Genomic DNA, 17,918 nt, shown 5'->3' with positions numbered 1-17,918 from the left:
GAGGAATTATTAAGAAGCTCTTGTTGGAATTCTAACGTGAAAAGTCGATAGAATCGAACAATTTCTAGACCGTCTAGATCGATTTCTATGATTTATGCGAGTTCTTATAGCAAACCTATATCTATGCAATGTTGTCTACCTAACAACTATAGATTGTAGTAGATTAGTAATAGAACTGAATAGATCTATTACCAATTACTAATTATAATAATAAATTATATAAATTATATAAAATATAATAAAAAGAAATATTAATAATTAGATTTAGAAATTATATAGATTTAATTATTACATAGATCAAATTAACAACTAAATTTGAAACAATCTGTAGAATGTTTCAAAATATGTTAGTATAAATTTTAGAACTTTTAATACAGTGTCATAGTTCTTCAGCATTGTTTAATGATGTAGCAATCCTAAGTAAAGTAACATGAATTACTCAAAGACAGAAGCAAAAGCAACTATGTACTACGATTTGGAAACAGGGTCGTATCGGTAATACGATTATATGAACTTTCTTTTTCTTATTTTAGTTTAATGTACGATATCTATCCCTAATGGTTTCCCTATTAGTCGCCTTTTACGACAAGCAGAGATTACTGAGGTGGTATTCTTACCCGCCCTCCCCACGGGTTTTATTAATATTCTTCTTATTATTAATCGTTCGTATATTCGGAATATTTATTACTTTTTGTCAACACTTGGTTTTTTTTATTTTTTATAACTTGATTAAATCTAATGACGAAGAGGAAAAAGTGTCTTACGTTTTTGTCGATACTATACAGCTATGTATTAAAATTATTATTATTATTATTATCATTATTCTAATTATTATGCTAGAACGTATTTCATTTAGCACTATTTTGGTAAATGCAGAAACCATAGTCGTCATATCGTTCTCATCCTCGGTGTCGTCCAGTTTTTATTTTTACGCTGAGATGCATTTGCATAATAGTCGTGGCCACGTATGTATGTTACGCGCATGCGTGAAAGAAAGAGAGAGAAAACGAGATCACGGTAAATATGAGGTTTATTACAATTTCAGGACACATTTATGCATTGTATCAATGCACGCGTATATATGTATACATGAAAGCTATTAAATGACGGACGATAGCTTATGCAAATTATACAAATATGTAATATTTGTATGTATTGTTTATGCTATACGATAAACTATGAAACAAAACAAAAATGTGTTATAGTTTTATATAATTTATTTCTTAATTTTATTATTATTTGAGAAATAATATTGATTATAAAATTATTAATGAAATGATGACTATAGAAAATTATCGATACAAAAACATTTCAATGCACTATTGTGGTCAAATTTGTTAAATAAATATAATTAAAACTTTATTTAAATTTCTTTGATCGCTTAAATATATAAACTACGATTAATCAAATACATTTCAAAATATTTATATTTATTTAATTAGATTTATTGTAGTATAAAAACAAAATTAAATGCCGAAAAATGTAAAATGAAAATAGATCAAAAATTCGGCCCAAAAAGAATTGTGAAGAATAATTTATCAGTAAAAATATTTTCCAGTGAATGACATTTCGAGAAAGAGATTAAACAAAAAAAAAACAAAAAAATAATTCTTCGCGAATTGAAATTTATCGTGAATGTATTTACGAGCGAGATAGAATGTGAGATAAATCATTCTCAAGTACGTCGTCCCTTTTAAGAAAGTTTTGGAAAACTCGTTTTTGCATGGAGATTTAGTGGTGGCTGCGGCAAGACCGATGGATTTGAAAGTTACGTAGCTTTGATGAATAGCTTATACGTGCAACAAATTGCTCTTACCTTAACATTTTTCTTATAAATATATTATATTTATTATATTTACGTATGTTTATTCTAAATTATTCAAATTACTTTACAAGTAAATGCTTTCCATTGGACAACTCGTAACTTATTTTACAAATAAAAATTAATATTAATGATTCGCTTTTCTATTTTCATCAATAACAATGAACTAGTTAAACAATTGATTGACTAATAAGATTGTTTACAATTCACTTACAATAAATATATATATATATATATATATATATATATATATATAAATTACGTGTCACGTTGTTTGTTCGCAATGGACTCCTAAACTACTGAACCGATTTTAATCAAATTTTGCACACTGTGTGCAGTTTCATTAAACTTGAAAGATAGAAGATAATTTATATCTCAATTTATAATCGCAATATTATTTTATTAATCGCGAATTATTCAGATGACAGTATAAGGTAATTCATAGACTTAAAGACGTGTGTATCGGACTGATTGTGAGCCACAGCACCTCGTGGCGGGGCACCCCTAGTATATATATATATATATTGACAAATAGGTCCCATTATTTTTCCTCTTTCTGCATATCTGTCTACTACCTTTTGACGCATCAATCATACACAAAAAATATGACGCCTCGTTTTAAAGTTTTTTTTTCTCATTTCCCTTCAATCGAAATATATTTACCGATCAATTTGATAAATTTCTTTTGTTCGTACGATGCTTCTTTTTTTTTTTATTTCAAAAACATAAAGATGATAATTTATAATCGACATTTATTTGAAGATAAATCATAAATGAATTTTTGCCAAAATTATTAAAGATGAAAAACAAAAAGTATTAATTCTATTATTTAAAATTCTATTCTCGTTTTATATGGTGAGATTTTTGTATGTGACTAACGGGAAAGAAAAAGACAAAAAAATAATAACACGTATATATATATATTTGTGCAAGTGCATGTGTGCATGTGGCATGCGAAAGAAAATAATGTCGTACGTATGTACAAACCTACCAACCATATCCACGTATGTTAATTGTTAAAGGGCGCATGCCTTACGCCAAGGGCGGACGTAAAAAAGAAAAGGGATGGATTTAAAACTGCTTTTCTGTGTTTTTTTTTCTTTCTTTCTTTTTTTTTTTTTTTTTTTTTTTTTTGGTTTTTGCTTTTCACGTTTTCTCCAGTCACGTAAACATTTTTAACCGTCGCCGTTAGGTCCTCGAGTTGCACTCACGACATTCTCCAGACGATTTCTCGAAAATGTGAAATAAAAAGGGGAAAGAGAAAGAGAAAGAGAAAGAGAAAGAGAAAGAAAGAGAAATAAAGAGGGAGAGAAGAGAGAAAATAAGAGAGCTACTGATTGTGAGATACTGAAAAATACAGAGAGAAAAAATAAGTGAGTGACTGAGAAATTGAAAGACTGTGAGAGGGAACAGAGGGAAAAAACATGCAGAAAGATACTTAGAGAGAAAAAGAGAGAGAGAGAGAGAGAGAGAGAGAGAGAGAGAGAGGGGAAAAAATAAGGATGAAAATGAGTGAGTGAAAGGGGAAGAGGGAAAGTAAGAAAAAGAGATACTTACGGAAAGTGGGAGAGACTGAAAGAGAGAGAGAAAGAGAGAAAAAAAAGAAGAGAAAAAATGCAAGAGCAAGAGATTTAAATAGAGTTGGAGAGATAACATAAGTGAGAAAGCCTGAGAAAGGAAAAGAAATAGAGAAAGAAAGAGAGAGCGAGAGAGAGAGCGCAAGAGAGAGAGAGAGAGAGAGAACAAGATATGCGTATTTTTAATTACGCAAACGTGCACGCATGCACGCGTTCTTGGAATAAAAAGGGAGATGGATAATTGTAAATTCATTCGAAAATTTGCAACTTGTACGGTAGCTACCAAGAACATACACACACATACACACACACACACACACACACACACACACACACACACATATATATATATATATATATATATATATATATATATATATATATATATATATATATATATAATTCTTTTATGTCTCGTGTTCCAAATTACTTACTTTCTCAAGCATTTTACATATGTATTATATACACGTTAAATATGTAATAAGTGTCGAAAACGTTTTTAACAAATACGAGAATAAAATGTGATATGTTTGGTGCGTTATTAAGAAAAAAAAATAGGCAGAGTAAAAGAGATAGAGAGAATATTAGAAAAAGAGGATAGTTCATTTGGTTTTTCAATTATTTGAGATTTCTGAAATGTATTCTTTAATCATTTGGTATATTCTAATTCTCGTATATTCCAGCAAGATTATCAATAATTGCGCATGTGCGTACTAGTTCCAAAGAATATGTACATATTTGTACAGCAACGTGTATTTACCTACGTGTTATTTGATTTGAAAAATGAGTTTACCTACGGTTCCGATCTGTAAATCATTAATTCGTGTTCGTTCGCAAGTATCCTCTTACACCTACTGCAAGATCATTTTCAATCGCTCGTCTATTCTCTCTATCTATATCTCTATCTATACTATTTTTTTTTTTAATACTTCTTCCTCTCATATTATTTTCATATTACCTTGTACTATCTCATACATTTTTAATAAGATTTTTGTTGATTTAATGAATAATTTTATACAATTTGTTTGTGACGAGTCAATGTTTTCATTAATTAATAAAGTGTTATAAATTAATAGAAAATATTTAAAATAAATTATTAAAATATTTATTTGTTATAAATTAATAAAGCAAATTTTTTTTTTTTATTTCAAACAGTACTTGTTATCAATAGAAAAATATTATATTTGGAAACTCAATTAATTGTAAAATGAAAATTAAAAAAAAAAAAAAAAATTAGATTTTTTGTATATTTCGCTAAAATGAAAAGAAGAAAGGAGAAACATAATTATTATAGAAAATAATATTAAATGAATACCTACGTTTGTAAAATTCATCGTAATGTTTAGTATTTCTTTAGATTTTTATGTGTTTCATTAAAAAAATATGATTACACATTTATAACGAATTACTTATCTCCTTGCACCATTTATATTTTTTTATTTGTTACTTTGTCAATACTTACAAAACTCGATTTTAATCTAATGAGTATTTTTTCTGCTTTCTCTCTCTCTCTTTTTTTTCACTTTAATAGAGGGCATCAACAGTACATTGCCCCGGCGGGCTAGTTTTTTGTTCGAGTTTTCGTTACCTCCTCCTCCTCTTATTTTTCTCTCTATATATATTTTCTTTTATCTTTTTTATTTTTATTCTTTTTTTTTCTCCCCATTCGTTTCCGAATATTCGCCCCATGACGTGTAAAAAATTTAATATGCCAGACACCATTATGGAATAAAGCTTCGGGCGACGTTGGCCTACATTTCGAACTCGCGCTCTGTTTTCTGTAGATGTATATACATACGCACACAACTGCATAATTCTCTTTGTGTATGTTATGTGTGTTTGCTTGTGTTGGCATAACAGCACATATCTCGTCCTGTCCCGTGAAAATGATCAATTCAAGGCGTAGATGTCAAACGTCGTGACTCGTTGACCTCACATCTTTCTCTCTTTCCCTACTATTTCCCTTTTCCACCCTCCACCACCCATCTTCATATCTTTATCTTTTCTTTTATTTGCCCCTTTTTCCTTTTTCTTTTCCGTGTTTTCAATTTTTCTCTTTTTTTTTTTTTTTTTTTTTTCACTCGTTTGCTACATTTCTTACTCGTACATCTCTTCACCATCCTCACCCGTTCGCCCCAACCATCAAAAGCTTTATGTATCTTTTTTCTTTTCTCTTTTTCCAACTTTTCTTTTGGAAATATTATTTTTAACTTATTTTCTACCTTTCCCCATCTTTCCTTCTTCCCTCTATCCCGTTTATCTATTATTTTCTTTTTCTATTATTTCGCTACGTTTCGTTCATTCAATTGGATACTTTTGTTGTTGTTGTTGTTGTTGTTGTTACATGCACCCCTAGTTTGCACTCGTTTTCAATCGTTTTCATTTTTATCTTCAACGAGTAACGAGACTTCCTCCTTGGAATTTCATGATCGTGAAACTATTCGTGCCAAATTCTTCTTAACCTGGATTTCTCTCCCTCCCTCTCTCTCTCTCTCTCTCTTTTTCTCCCTTTAATTTTTTCTCTCGTTTTTCTTTTTCTTATCTCTTCAATTCGTATAATCGTACGTATTATTACGTGTTTAAAGTTTACTAGGATAAACGATGTCTTTGTTTTTCTTTTTTAAATTCTTTCTTATTTTTCTTTTTTTTCTTTTTTTTTTCTTACTTCGTTGTTCGTGATAAAGCATGTAATAATCATTAGCGTTAAAACTACCGACAATCGCGATATAAAGTCGACTTTTCTATAACACGGTTAATTTCTACCATCTTGTTTCCAAGTCGTTATTACAGGAAACTACAAAGTAATATAAATTAGCTGAATGCGTTTCGTGTTGTACGGTAATTGTGTTTTAAAATATGTATATGTATGTATATAGTTTAAAACAGTAAAAAAGAGTTTAGATTTCGTGTACAATGAATGAAGCAGCAATGCCAAATGAAACATTGTATAGTAATCGTCAGATTTTACACTTTTTACAAAATACACGATAATCTTGTAAGACTTTAAGTACATATATTCGTTTGCTTTAGTATTTCATTAAAGTTTTTCGATATATTAATTAATATAAAAGAAAATTACATAAAATAAAATACAAAAAAAAAAAGAAACTTAATTAAAAAATTGTTATTTAATTTGAAGTTTCATCATTTCTATCTTTACACTGATGTCGTAATATACTATCGATTAAAAATTTTTTATTTCTTTTTAAATACTGAATATATCTTCCCAACTTGTTATCTCTTCGTGAACACGTAGTCTAATTGAATTAATCTTACTTAAGTACTTATCCCTGATTTATAGATTTTTTTCTCCATTTTTAACCCCCTTCTTTTATTTAACCAATTTTAATCCCCCTTGAGTAGATTATTGTATTATTTTGCAATTTAAAATTGATTAATTCCGTAAAATATAACAAATTTATTCATTTAATAACATTTCACATAAATTTAAATTGAAATGTTAATATTTATGATTTTATATAGAAACGTTCATATAATAAAGTATTATTTATTCAACCATTGTATCATATTTACCATGGGTCTCCTTTGTTTAGTGAAATTCTTGGATACGGGCCTGCGCATTAGACGGTTTATGCCATTTTTATACTGCGGTATATTAAAATTGTGTTTTCAGAATATTGTGTTATAGGGAAAATTGTATGCCAATCCTTGCTGCACATTTTATATGGTTTATCCAATTTATACACTACTGTATTGTATTAAATTCAACGCTTACGTATTACCATGTTATATGACAATATATGATTATATTTTACAATATTTTATGACGCACGTAGTTAAAAAATATCGCTTCATAAATGTGTTTATTTTACTACAAATGTTTATAATCAAAATAATACAATGTACATGTTTTTTCAATGTGCTAACTTAAAAATAAATATATGTCAGATTTTGTAATAGTAATATTGCATATACTGTAAGTTAACATAGTAGAAGCATAGTTTGTTTATAGTCATGACTATACCACTGGTTCCTAGAATTACCTACCTCGTCCTCGTTACACTCCACATAATCGATAAGATTATACAAGTAACAGTACTTATTGAAGTTGTCGATAGAAAACCATTTCCCTCAAGTTGAAACTTCATCACGAATATAGGTACATATAAGCTCGTGAACTACGAAATTCTTCGTCAACGATGACTACAATCTTATGGGAAATTGAAGGAAAGTAGGGAAACGAGAATAAATGAATGAGCAAACTGAGAATAAAATGGAATATGTGTTTGTGTGTGTGTGTGTGTAGCACGTTATGCCAAACGAGACCGGAAATTAAAAGAAGAAAAATATCGGTCAGCCTGTAGCAACTTCAATGTATCTACTTTTCCTTTAACCTACTAGTCTTTAAATTCCCCTTTCTCTCTATTAACTATTTTCTAATAAAGAGAACAATATAAAATGATAGAAAGAAAACTTATTTCTATCGATTAGATCAGCGCCGCCTGTCCAACAACTTCTTTCAGTACACGGCCAATATTTTCTCTTGCAAATATTTCTAAATGAATAACTAAATTAAATATTAAATCAAATTTGAAAAATAAATCCGTTGTTAGTAAAAAATTTACCTTTGATTGGATAAAAACCTAGTAGAAAATAGTAAGAGAAAGAGAATTCAATGTGGTGTGTGGGAAAGAACGATAATAATTAATAGTTAATAATTATAAATAATTAATTTAAAATTGTTAAAATATTGAAAGGAATAATATTCTTACCAGGGATTAATCGAAAATCACGTGTTTTCAATAAGACGGTTTAACTGTAACTGTCTCTCTCTCTCTCCCTCTCTCTCGAGTGTTTACATCTCGGAGAAAAAGTAAACACATATATAAATACGGATAAACATGTGTATGTAATTCGATGTTGAAAAGATAAATAAGTAATTGTTTAAGAAATTATTTAAATTTTTTTCCACACGTCGATTCGACTGTGATCATTATTTTTTCAAACATTCTTTTTTATCGTGAAAAATCTTTTCTATTGTTTTCGTTCGAAAGTTTTTATATAATATCTTTATAAAGAGTAATTATGATAATTAAATTTGACATGAATACGGTTTAGCTGAATTATTAGCATATGCTAATTAATCTCATTTCATTTAATATGCAATGTTGTGCATTAGGGAGCAAACAAACTCTGTACGACTACTAGATTACTTTGCCGCCATTGTGTATAATATAATATATGAATTGTTTCACCCTAACTGCCTCATTTTAATTACATACTTTGAAACTTTATTTGTAATATTACCAATTTATAAAATAATGTTTTAAATAAAAGTTGTATGCTTTCGAAAACAAGTTACTCGATATATTGAAGTGTAATAATCATTAGCTTCTCATTAATTATAACTATGAAATCAATAAATAATAATGAAATATCTATTTCATTAAAATGAACCTATTAGTATACTAATAAGATATATTATTCTAATTATATTACACTATTTATTTGTTACATTAAAAAAAAAAAGGTAAAGATTCGTTGGTCTTTTAAGAATCTGACTTTAGTGTACATACTTATACATTTGAAAGATCTTTTTATGATAATAGAGTATGTACATCAGGGTATATAATTTTTTCTTCCTTGAGGTTATATATATATATATACATATATATTATAAAATTGAATGTTACTTTCTCCGATGATTGTTGCGAAATTCGCACGAATATAATATATATAATATAATACAATTCACACAATTCTCGGAGAATATTCTCAGTACGACGTCGGTCGTGGTTTGTGTGTTCCATTCTTCGGTACTTTTTCAGTGAAAAAGAATCTAATGCATTATAAAATTAGAAAGGAGACGAAAAAAGGAAAAAAAGAGAAAAAGAAGAAAGATATTCGTATAAGGTGATTCATATACTCGCAGAGTATATGAATCATTTTTAAATGATGCATGAAAAATATCTAAAGTTGCATGATTTCAAGAGAGTTCAATGATGGTTGAAGTTTCAACAATGTCGACTGTTGATATAAACTCGAAACAGAATTTATTTTGAAATAAAATGTTACTTTTAAATTTAACGATTGAAAAGATATTAAAACGATGAGTTGTAACGTGTTCTAAGTGAAGTAGTTTGTTAATAATATTTATGAACACACACAAGTGGAAGAGAGTCCATTGAAATCACGTAACTTTTAGCATTTAACAATTTTTTTTTTCATCAGATGCACAATTTCAAAATTATTCGTAGTGTGGAAGTTAGGTGAATTGGTCAATATATAAAACAAAAACGTTATACGATGTTGAAAAGGTTGCCAACGCGGGATTTAACGTAGCACGCGTTTCGATGTTTCAGCGAAAAAATTTGTATTCCGCATTGCTGACAAATTCAACAAATTTGACGAACTACTCTCTCCTCTCCGATATTATCCTCGGTAGATTTTTGTATAGGCTAGACCTGATGCTTTTAGAGCGAGCCAAAAGTTAGTTAGTCATTTTTCAAATGAATTAGGTCGAGTTACGTAGAAAGCCAACGCCAATTTTCGCTAGCGTCAAAAATTTTGGGATGAGTACAAAAGTATTGTTTGAATATATTAATGGATTTAAAAAAAATGAATCTTTTGATCTACTCTATTCTTGTATTTTATCTAAATGCACCGTTTAAACGTAGAGACATAAGAGAACGCAAGAGAACACAATAAAATGAACTGTTCGAGCGTTGAATGAACGAGCATAGAACATGGCGAAATGTCATTCGCTAGCACGTAACTCTTCCGGACCTTTCGACAAAGCAACGACTGACGTTCATTGTCGAACTTATCGAACTGATAACGCTTAACACAACGAAAAAGTGTCCTTTCCTATTTCGTGCAAAACAGTAACTGAAGTTGATACTTATTATTCTTCTTTCATTTTCTTATATTCTTATTCTTATTTTGTTTCAATAATCTCGATAATATTTTGTCCTCAATGATCTAATTTACTCGGTCACGCTATTCTTCAATTTCCTTTCTAACGTTTCTTTTTTATAATTTCATATTATTGTTTTTCTTTTGCAAATGTATCGATCAAATGACAAAAATAAATAACATAATCGACGTATTTAATTCTAGATTCACATGACAATTACATTGGCAACGTGTGAATTTAGAAATTTCATTCACAATATTCATTTCTGTACTCGCGATCATGGATCATATATTCTAGTTACAAGTTAGTTAGTTGGGATTTAATCTAAAAGTTGAACAATTAGTCGTGAGAAATTCGTTCTACGTTCCATAACTTATCTCTTAACTTCCGAATTAATTTCGACGAGCCGAGACTGCCATTAGTTTTAGTTATATACATGTATGCATACATACATAAATGCATATACATATACAATGGCTATTCAAAGTATAGAGTAACTCATTTTTATCACGGAAATACAATATTTTTGTGAGAAGGGTTTTTAGACAAAAGTTATTTCATTTTAAACAGGATTATATTAAACTATTTATTAATTTTTATTTAATTAAACGTTTTAAGATCAGCAAACAAATGTTTATATGTATATATATATATATAACATTATATAAAAATTGTTCTATATTTTTGTTTCAGGGTTGCGTCAGGGTTGTGTCAGAGTTACCATCGGACGCTCCTTACCAAGAGATCAAAATCAGCTGGTATGTCAAATAATCAGCTGGTTGACTCCTGTCTGTAAGTGTATATAGTATCCCAAATTCGATTATTTTTTTCAAGCAAATTTTACCGTTTCTTTTTTTAAACAATCGAATTTTTCACCTATGCACACATTCTCAACTATAGTGTATACAATACTATATATTACAATTTCAAAACCGCTTGAATTAAAAATCTCCTTTTCATTGAACAAAATAACATTTTAGTATCGTAATTAATATCATTATCACATCATATTAGCACTTAATTTGTCGCTTTAACCAACCACATGATATTTCATTAAGTATATAACATTTATTCTATTTCCAGTTACGCCAAATATAATTAACACTCATGTTCATTAGCAATATTATAATCATATATTATTAATCATTAGCTCGTCGTTAATATATTTCAATGGTGGAACATAAAAGAAAGGATAAATATGATAAGTAATATAATTATTCATGAAGATGTTAAATAAATAATACAATGAAACATTTGTATATATTTTTCCTCGGAAATGTTTAATCCACCATTGAACATATTCTTTGCTGACTAACATCATTCCTTCTAGCAATTAATTTCATTACAATTTTTCAACCTATCTAATTGAACTTTCATACACATACATTACTTTTCATTCTTTCATTTGGACAGATGAAATTCATAAATATATTGCATAGATCATCTAAACACAATGCTGTTTATCATCAATAAAAAGAAAATGTTCAAATGAATGATAAAATTATGTTTAACTTATTAGGATGATTTTGTCCAATTTGATTACATCATTCAATGAAAATTACAATCAAAGAGAAAATTGTCAATATTAGATAAATATATATCTATTATTATAAAATACAAATTATTGATGATAATGGTAATTCTGTTAATTATTCATGTTAGGCTGGTGAATCGCAGGATTGAGCAGAGACAGGAGCACAACATAACGCGCACTGAGATAACGCAGAGGTGACTAATCGCACTTTATTAGAAGTTGATTCTTTTGAACTAACGTGTGTATGTGTATACATGTATCTGTATGTGTACACTTGCGTGTACACCGAGATCACGTAATCGATCAATTTAGTTTCTTATCTTTTTATATTTATTGTTTATTCAAAATAACACAGCTGACAATTGAGGAAATATTTTTGTAAATATAATGCAATTATTTATTCCTGGCTTATATCTTTCTTAGGGATTTTAATGACACACTATATATATATATATGTACAAAGTGTTCCAAAAGTCGCTTTACCGAGCTGAAAAAAAAAAAAGAAAATTTGTCATAACAAATATTTGGAATGACGGAAATATATTTTTGAAACATTACTTTAATTGAAGATTTATATTTTAAAATAAAAAAAAAACAAAATATTGTAATTCTATTCATTAATCAATATCAATATTTTGTTTTATTTTTATTTGTTTTATTTCCTTGGTAAAACAAATTTTGGAACATTTTTCCGTGTACAATTTAACCATGAAATTTATGAGATTGAAACTTTATTTTATAATTTTGTCTTTTTATTTGAATATTTAATAATTTGTTTGTTTTTCTTTCTTAATTGATTGTGTTGGACATCATGCATACATCGTATACACATTTATTATAGAATAATTATTATAAATATATATATGAACACATCGTACAGACATTATTTTCAAAAGGAACAACTTCGGCGCACTAACAACATTTATTCGTTCATTTAGCATGCATCATTTAGCAGAGTGCTGACGAAATGAGATGAGTAGTTAGACTAATTAGTGATACTCCTTCAATGTTTCCTCCTTCCTCTTATGAATATGATAAACGGTATAACACGTTTCAACGAATCCTTTATTTCTCGTTTAAAAAAGAAAAAAAAATTAAATGAAAATCCTTGTAGGTTATAAATTTAGAAAATTTACTCACCGCTTTATTTTATTTATTTTTTTTTAAATTGACGTAGATATTGTGCATAACAATTAACCCTTTATAATTACAATTAATCTTCTAAACTTTTTCCATAGTTGGTATCAAAATAATACTACAAATGTTTCATATTATACAATATCTTTGATTTTATAGAGGGTTAATATAAAATTATTTAATATATATATATATATATATATATGAACCTTTTGTGTAGTTGCTCGATTAGTGTATAGCAAATGTTCTAAACTATTATATCAACTTTGCTTATTTAAAAGAAAATATTTAAACAGAATTTGATAGTACGCATTAAGTGATAAGTATATATTTGTTAAGAAACAATATCATAATTTTCTTCTATACAATAATTATATTAATAAATATATGTACTTTGTACTTTGTTCTTGTTTTTATTTATTTTTTTATTTTTAGACGAGTACTTCAGGACAAAGGTTCCGACATGCCACAGTATACGTAAGTATCTAAATATTTATATATCTGTAATTTGAATTTGTACCTTATGTTCCAATGTTATATATATAATATCGTTCGTTGGTTGGTTCGTTCGATTTTCAGCGGACAGAGTGACGCGGACTATCATGGAAGTAACGGACAAGCGGATACACATTCGTTACACTCATCTCATCTGTCTGTCCAAGAGGATCCATTGCTCATCCGAACTCATAAACAACAGACTTCGCAGCAAGTAAGGTTTTGACGTTGTCGATTCGTTCGCCAAATATATATTAGTTTAGTTTTCAAAATTTTGCCCTCTTTTTTTTTTCTTTTTTTTCTTTTTTTTTCTTTTTTTCTTTTTTTTTATACCCTTCAAAAAGTACGCACTTAATAACAAATTTTTTATGTCAATGACATTTTTATTGATAATATCTTCATCGAAATAGATATCGCAGCAAAATTTCGACATTACTCTCTTTCACGTTATATTCGTACATTTGAATATTAATCTGGGCTTCCTAAAATTCCTTCCTACTTTTTTTTTCCCCTCTTTTTTTCTTTTTTAATATCTAAAAATCAATATATTTTTTTCGATAATATCTTCATTTAAAACAGAATTCCGTAGCAACGAAATTACTTTATTCTCGTGCTCGATTCATTTTATTTTAAATATTATATTTGAACACGAAAATTCATTGGTTTTGTTTTTTCTTTCTTTTTTGATACATAGTAGATAATAATATTTTTATGTAAATATATCATTTTATTGAAAATATCTGCACCATCATAATAACAGATTTCGCAGCAAGTAAGATTTCAATTTTTATTTTTGTTCAATTCATTAGTATTATTTAATAGTATTGAATTCCTTTGTTCTTTTTTTTATACATACAATTACGTAGTTTATATTTTATAATAGAAATAAAATTATTGTTATTATTATCCACATTCTTTAATTAACGAGTTGTTGGTAATTATTTGGATAAATGTTTAATATAAAAGAGAACTCTCTCTCTCTCTCTCTCTCTCTCTCTCTCTATTTTAATTAATTACAAATCATAATTAAAATTAATCTACTTTTTTATTTACTCTCTCTTACTCTTTTATAAATTCAAAGTTAATATAATAACTACGTATAATATAATTTTTGATTAATACGAATGGATGAGAAAAATTCTGTTATAGTTACCTTCATGTTACATTTGGTACATTTTGTATTTTTTAATTGTTATTGATTGAAGTTTGGATCATTTGGATAATTTTACAAGTCAACTTAATAGTAAATAGTTAAAGTATTTATTTTAGCAGTAAATAACGATTAATCATTCCTTTAATTTTGTATTTTGTTTATCATTTTAGGTAACGACCGTGACGAAAGTAGTGCGCGAAGTTTCACACATGGAACCAGATCCAGGTGCAGTCAGTTACATGTCGGTGCCATTGATGTCGCAAGACTATCAACATGCTGATCCGAGATATCCGGCGGATCCATACATGGTCAGTTTTGACCATTACGATCCATACCTTGGGTATCCTCCGCAACCTGGTTACCCAGGTCCTCATGGAATTTACATGCCACGATCGCATTCACCACACAGCCCGCATAGTCCGTCAGAACACAGTCGTGCATCACCACCGCATGGTACATAATCGATTTCTCACCTACTTTCATAGAAATTAAACTTACTATTACCAATACGGTAATTCATTCTGCATTAAAACTAATCACTTTCTCTAGTAGACTTTCTAATATTTTTGATATTTCGTTTATCAGTATCAAACGTGTAAATAATCCTTACTTCATTTAGAAATATTATAGAACTTAATGTGCAGTCATATAGTGTCAAAATGTACAAAATGTTAGATGCACAAATTTGATTATTTATCATTATATGTTTTATGCAAACAGAATATTTGCGTAAAGCAGCACCGTTCGTCGAAGGTGGTTACAACGACATTGACCCAGGTCTTAATCCGGCTTTACAAGATCATTATCGCATTACTCCAAGTCCAGGCGGTCCCGGAGATCAATATGGTATAACGATCAATTTATATTTATGCATAGATTATTTTTTACATTTTTTTATTCATATTATGAAAGTATAAATGCTTTATTTATTTATTTATTTTTTTTTTTCATTTCAAATTTTTTTTTCATTTCTAGAAATATGAACAATTTTGTTATATAAATACTCATGTGTGTATATACAAAATATAATAATATTTGTCGATAATTATGATTATATTATATTTTGTGTTTATTTCATTCAACGAATAACATCATCGAAAAACTTGAACGCTTTCACCGTTTAAAACACACGGCTTAATTCACTGTCTTATCTGTTCATTTCATCTGTTCATTTCACTTTTAGATCAGATCAGCAACTCGTGGAATATGGATGACTCCGGCGAGCCCTCACAACATCCTCATGGTAGGGCTACATTATATTTATTATTTTATTTTACTGTCATCTTGTATATCCATGCGCTTTTATTGACTTATTATTTATTATTATTTTATATTAATCGCACAATCACGTGTGTATCATTCATTTTCATGCATATTTGTGTTGAGTAAGCAAATATTTTGTCGCATTACTTCATAGTTTCTTAACTTCCTTTTCCCTGTCCCCCAGAATTCCTTTCCTCTCTCCCTCCTAGCCTACATTCGGACTCGTATATCAAGTTCTGATTTAAAACGATAAAGATAATGCAAGTGAATTATGCTTTTCGTAGCAACAACAGCAACACCACAAACAACTGCAGCAACAATATCAGCAGCAGGAGCAGCAGCTTCGTGTTTGATGTTTTTCTTGATTTATTTAGTATTTTTCTTAACAAGAAATGACTACATTTCGCGTGTCTAACGTAATAACGTGTTATAATTTCAGATGAGAATAAAGTGACCTATGGTTACGTATCTCCGTCCCCATATGGGCCAGTAGGATACGGTCCTGCCGTTGGGGTAGGTCCAGTGGCAGTTCCTAACGATGTACCCGGTTACGACGAAGGTCATCCGATCCCATTATCGTCTGGTGTACCACCAGGGATATTTGAGGATGAGGTACACCTTCAACGGTTACAATCCGGTCATCCGGTGGTACCGGGTATGGCATCGCCCTTGGACGATGATCAAAAATCAATGAGATGGAGGGATCCTAACTTATCGGAAGTTATCAGTTTTCTTAGCAGTCCAAATAACATTATCAAAGCTAATGCAGCTGCCTACTTGCAACATCTTTGTTATATGGACGATCCAAATAAACAAAAAACACGTAGTCTAGGCGGCATACCACCCTTAGTGCAATTATTGGATCATGACGATCCCGATATCTATAGAAACGCATGCGGGGCGTTACGAAACTTGTCTTATGGGAGACAAAACGACGAGAACAAACGTGCGATAAAGAACGCTGGCGGTGTACCCGCTCTAATTCATTTGTTGCGTATGACGCTTGATGCCGACATCAAGGAGCTTGTAACCGGAGTACTGTGGAATTTGTCTTCTTGCGAAGTAAGTAACCTTTATTTTCATTCATATTGTAAACGTGATTATCATCCAACAAAATTCTATTCGAATTACGAACTCTGATTGAACATAGTATATCTTGATTTTATTCTTACTTGTAATAGTTCTATATCAATGTCATATAACTCCCAGTAAGAGACCGATAATTTGCATAATATGACACAGTATCAGATGTTACCCTTTACTCTGCGGTAAAGTGCACACTCGCTTGTCAACTATCCCATATAACTAACAGTAGCTTATTGGTGGTTAATTTTCTTGTAATAAAAACGTTCAAATTGGTTCATCTTAAGATGGTCACTGAGATATCACATCGACGTCATTTCTCGGTAGTATAATATTTACTGGTCAGAATTCTTTTAATTGGATTTTCTCCTGTTTGTAATTATGTACCAAGAATTCATTACATAAAATTTAAAATAACAATGTTTTTAAAGAAAGTACATTAGCTACGTAGTAGTCTTTAGTAGTTTTGTATGGCTTCAATTAAAATATTATTGTCGATAATTAAGAAACGTCCACGATCTTCCCTCATTTTCAAGACTTTCTTTTTTCATTATGAAAGTTGCTCAATCACGATTCATCTGTTAAGCAGTTTTTACAACTTTTCGTTCTAATTTCAATTCATAAAATTAACGTGCAATTTAATCCTTCCAATACGGCTTTGTTTTTCGTCACTGTGCTTGTCACTATACTGTATAATACCTGTCAATACCATTTTATCGACGAAATCTCATAGAAATTAAATTGTGTCGTGTAATATTCGTAAAGTATTGTTGGAAAGTTATTAAAAAATTCTTTAAAAAATAATCGTCGGTTGTATCGAAAGCATTAATGGCATTGCTCCTTTTTTTATGTGCTTTGTATTGTCAAGCACTCACGTATTAATATTCGTGAATGTCGATTGTGCGCAATTACGATTGCACAGTTATGAATTTGTTACGTTCGCACCAAAGAAGATCAACAAAAAAGCATATTTTTTT

At 29.3% G+C, this 17,918-nt stretch overlaps 1 protein-coding gene across 10 annotated transcripts in view; it reads left to right on the top strand.

The window, feature by feature from the left end:
• Window positions 1-17,918, top strand: part of p120ctn (adherens junction protein p120) — a 47,448-nt gene that overhangs the window by 13,552 nt on the left and 15,978 nt on the right. For 8 of the 10 annotated variants that reach the window (XM_089178881.1, XM_089178882.1, XM_089178874.1 and 5 more), the window contains exons 2-8: window positions 10,970-11,068; window positions 13,383-13,424; window positions 13,527-13,656; window positions 14,766-15,048; window positions 15,316-15,441; window positions 15,779-15,838; window positions 16,298-16,920. In XM_089178881.1, coding sequence (XP_089035007.1) covers window positions 11,037-11,068; window positions 13,383-13,424; window positions 13,527-13,656; window positions 14,766-15,048; window positions 15,316-15,441; window positions 15,779-15,838; window positions 16,298-16,920 — 1,296 coding nt within the window. In that variant the 5' untranslated portion in view covers window positions 10,970-11,036. The remainder of the gene's footprint in view (window positions 1-10,969; window positions 11,069-13,382; window positions 13,425-13,526; window positions 13,657-14,765; window positions 15,049-15,315; window positions 15,442-15,778; window positions 15,839-16,297; window positions 16,921-17,918) is intronic. The other 2 variants (XM_089178880.1, XM_089178879.1) reach the window with 2 other exon arrangements.

Source organism: Polistes dominula, unplaced genomic scaffold (assembly GCF_049000335.1).
Source record: "Polistes dominula isolate Pdom_NZ unplaced genomic scaffold, Pdom_raw_medaka contig_18, whole genome shotgun sequence".
Taxonomy (NCBI): domain Eukaryota; kingdom Metazoa; phylum Arthropoda; class Insecta; order Hymenoptera; family Vespidae; genus Polistes; species Polistes dominula.
This window is presented reverse-complemented; position numbering and strand designations above follow the sequence as displayed.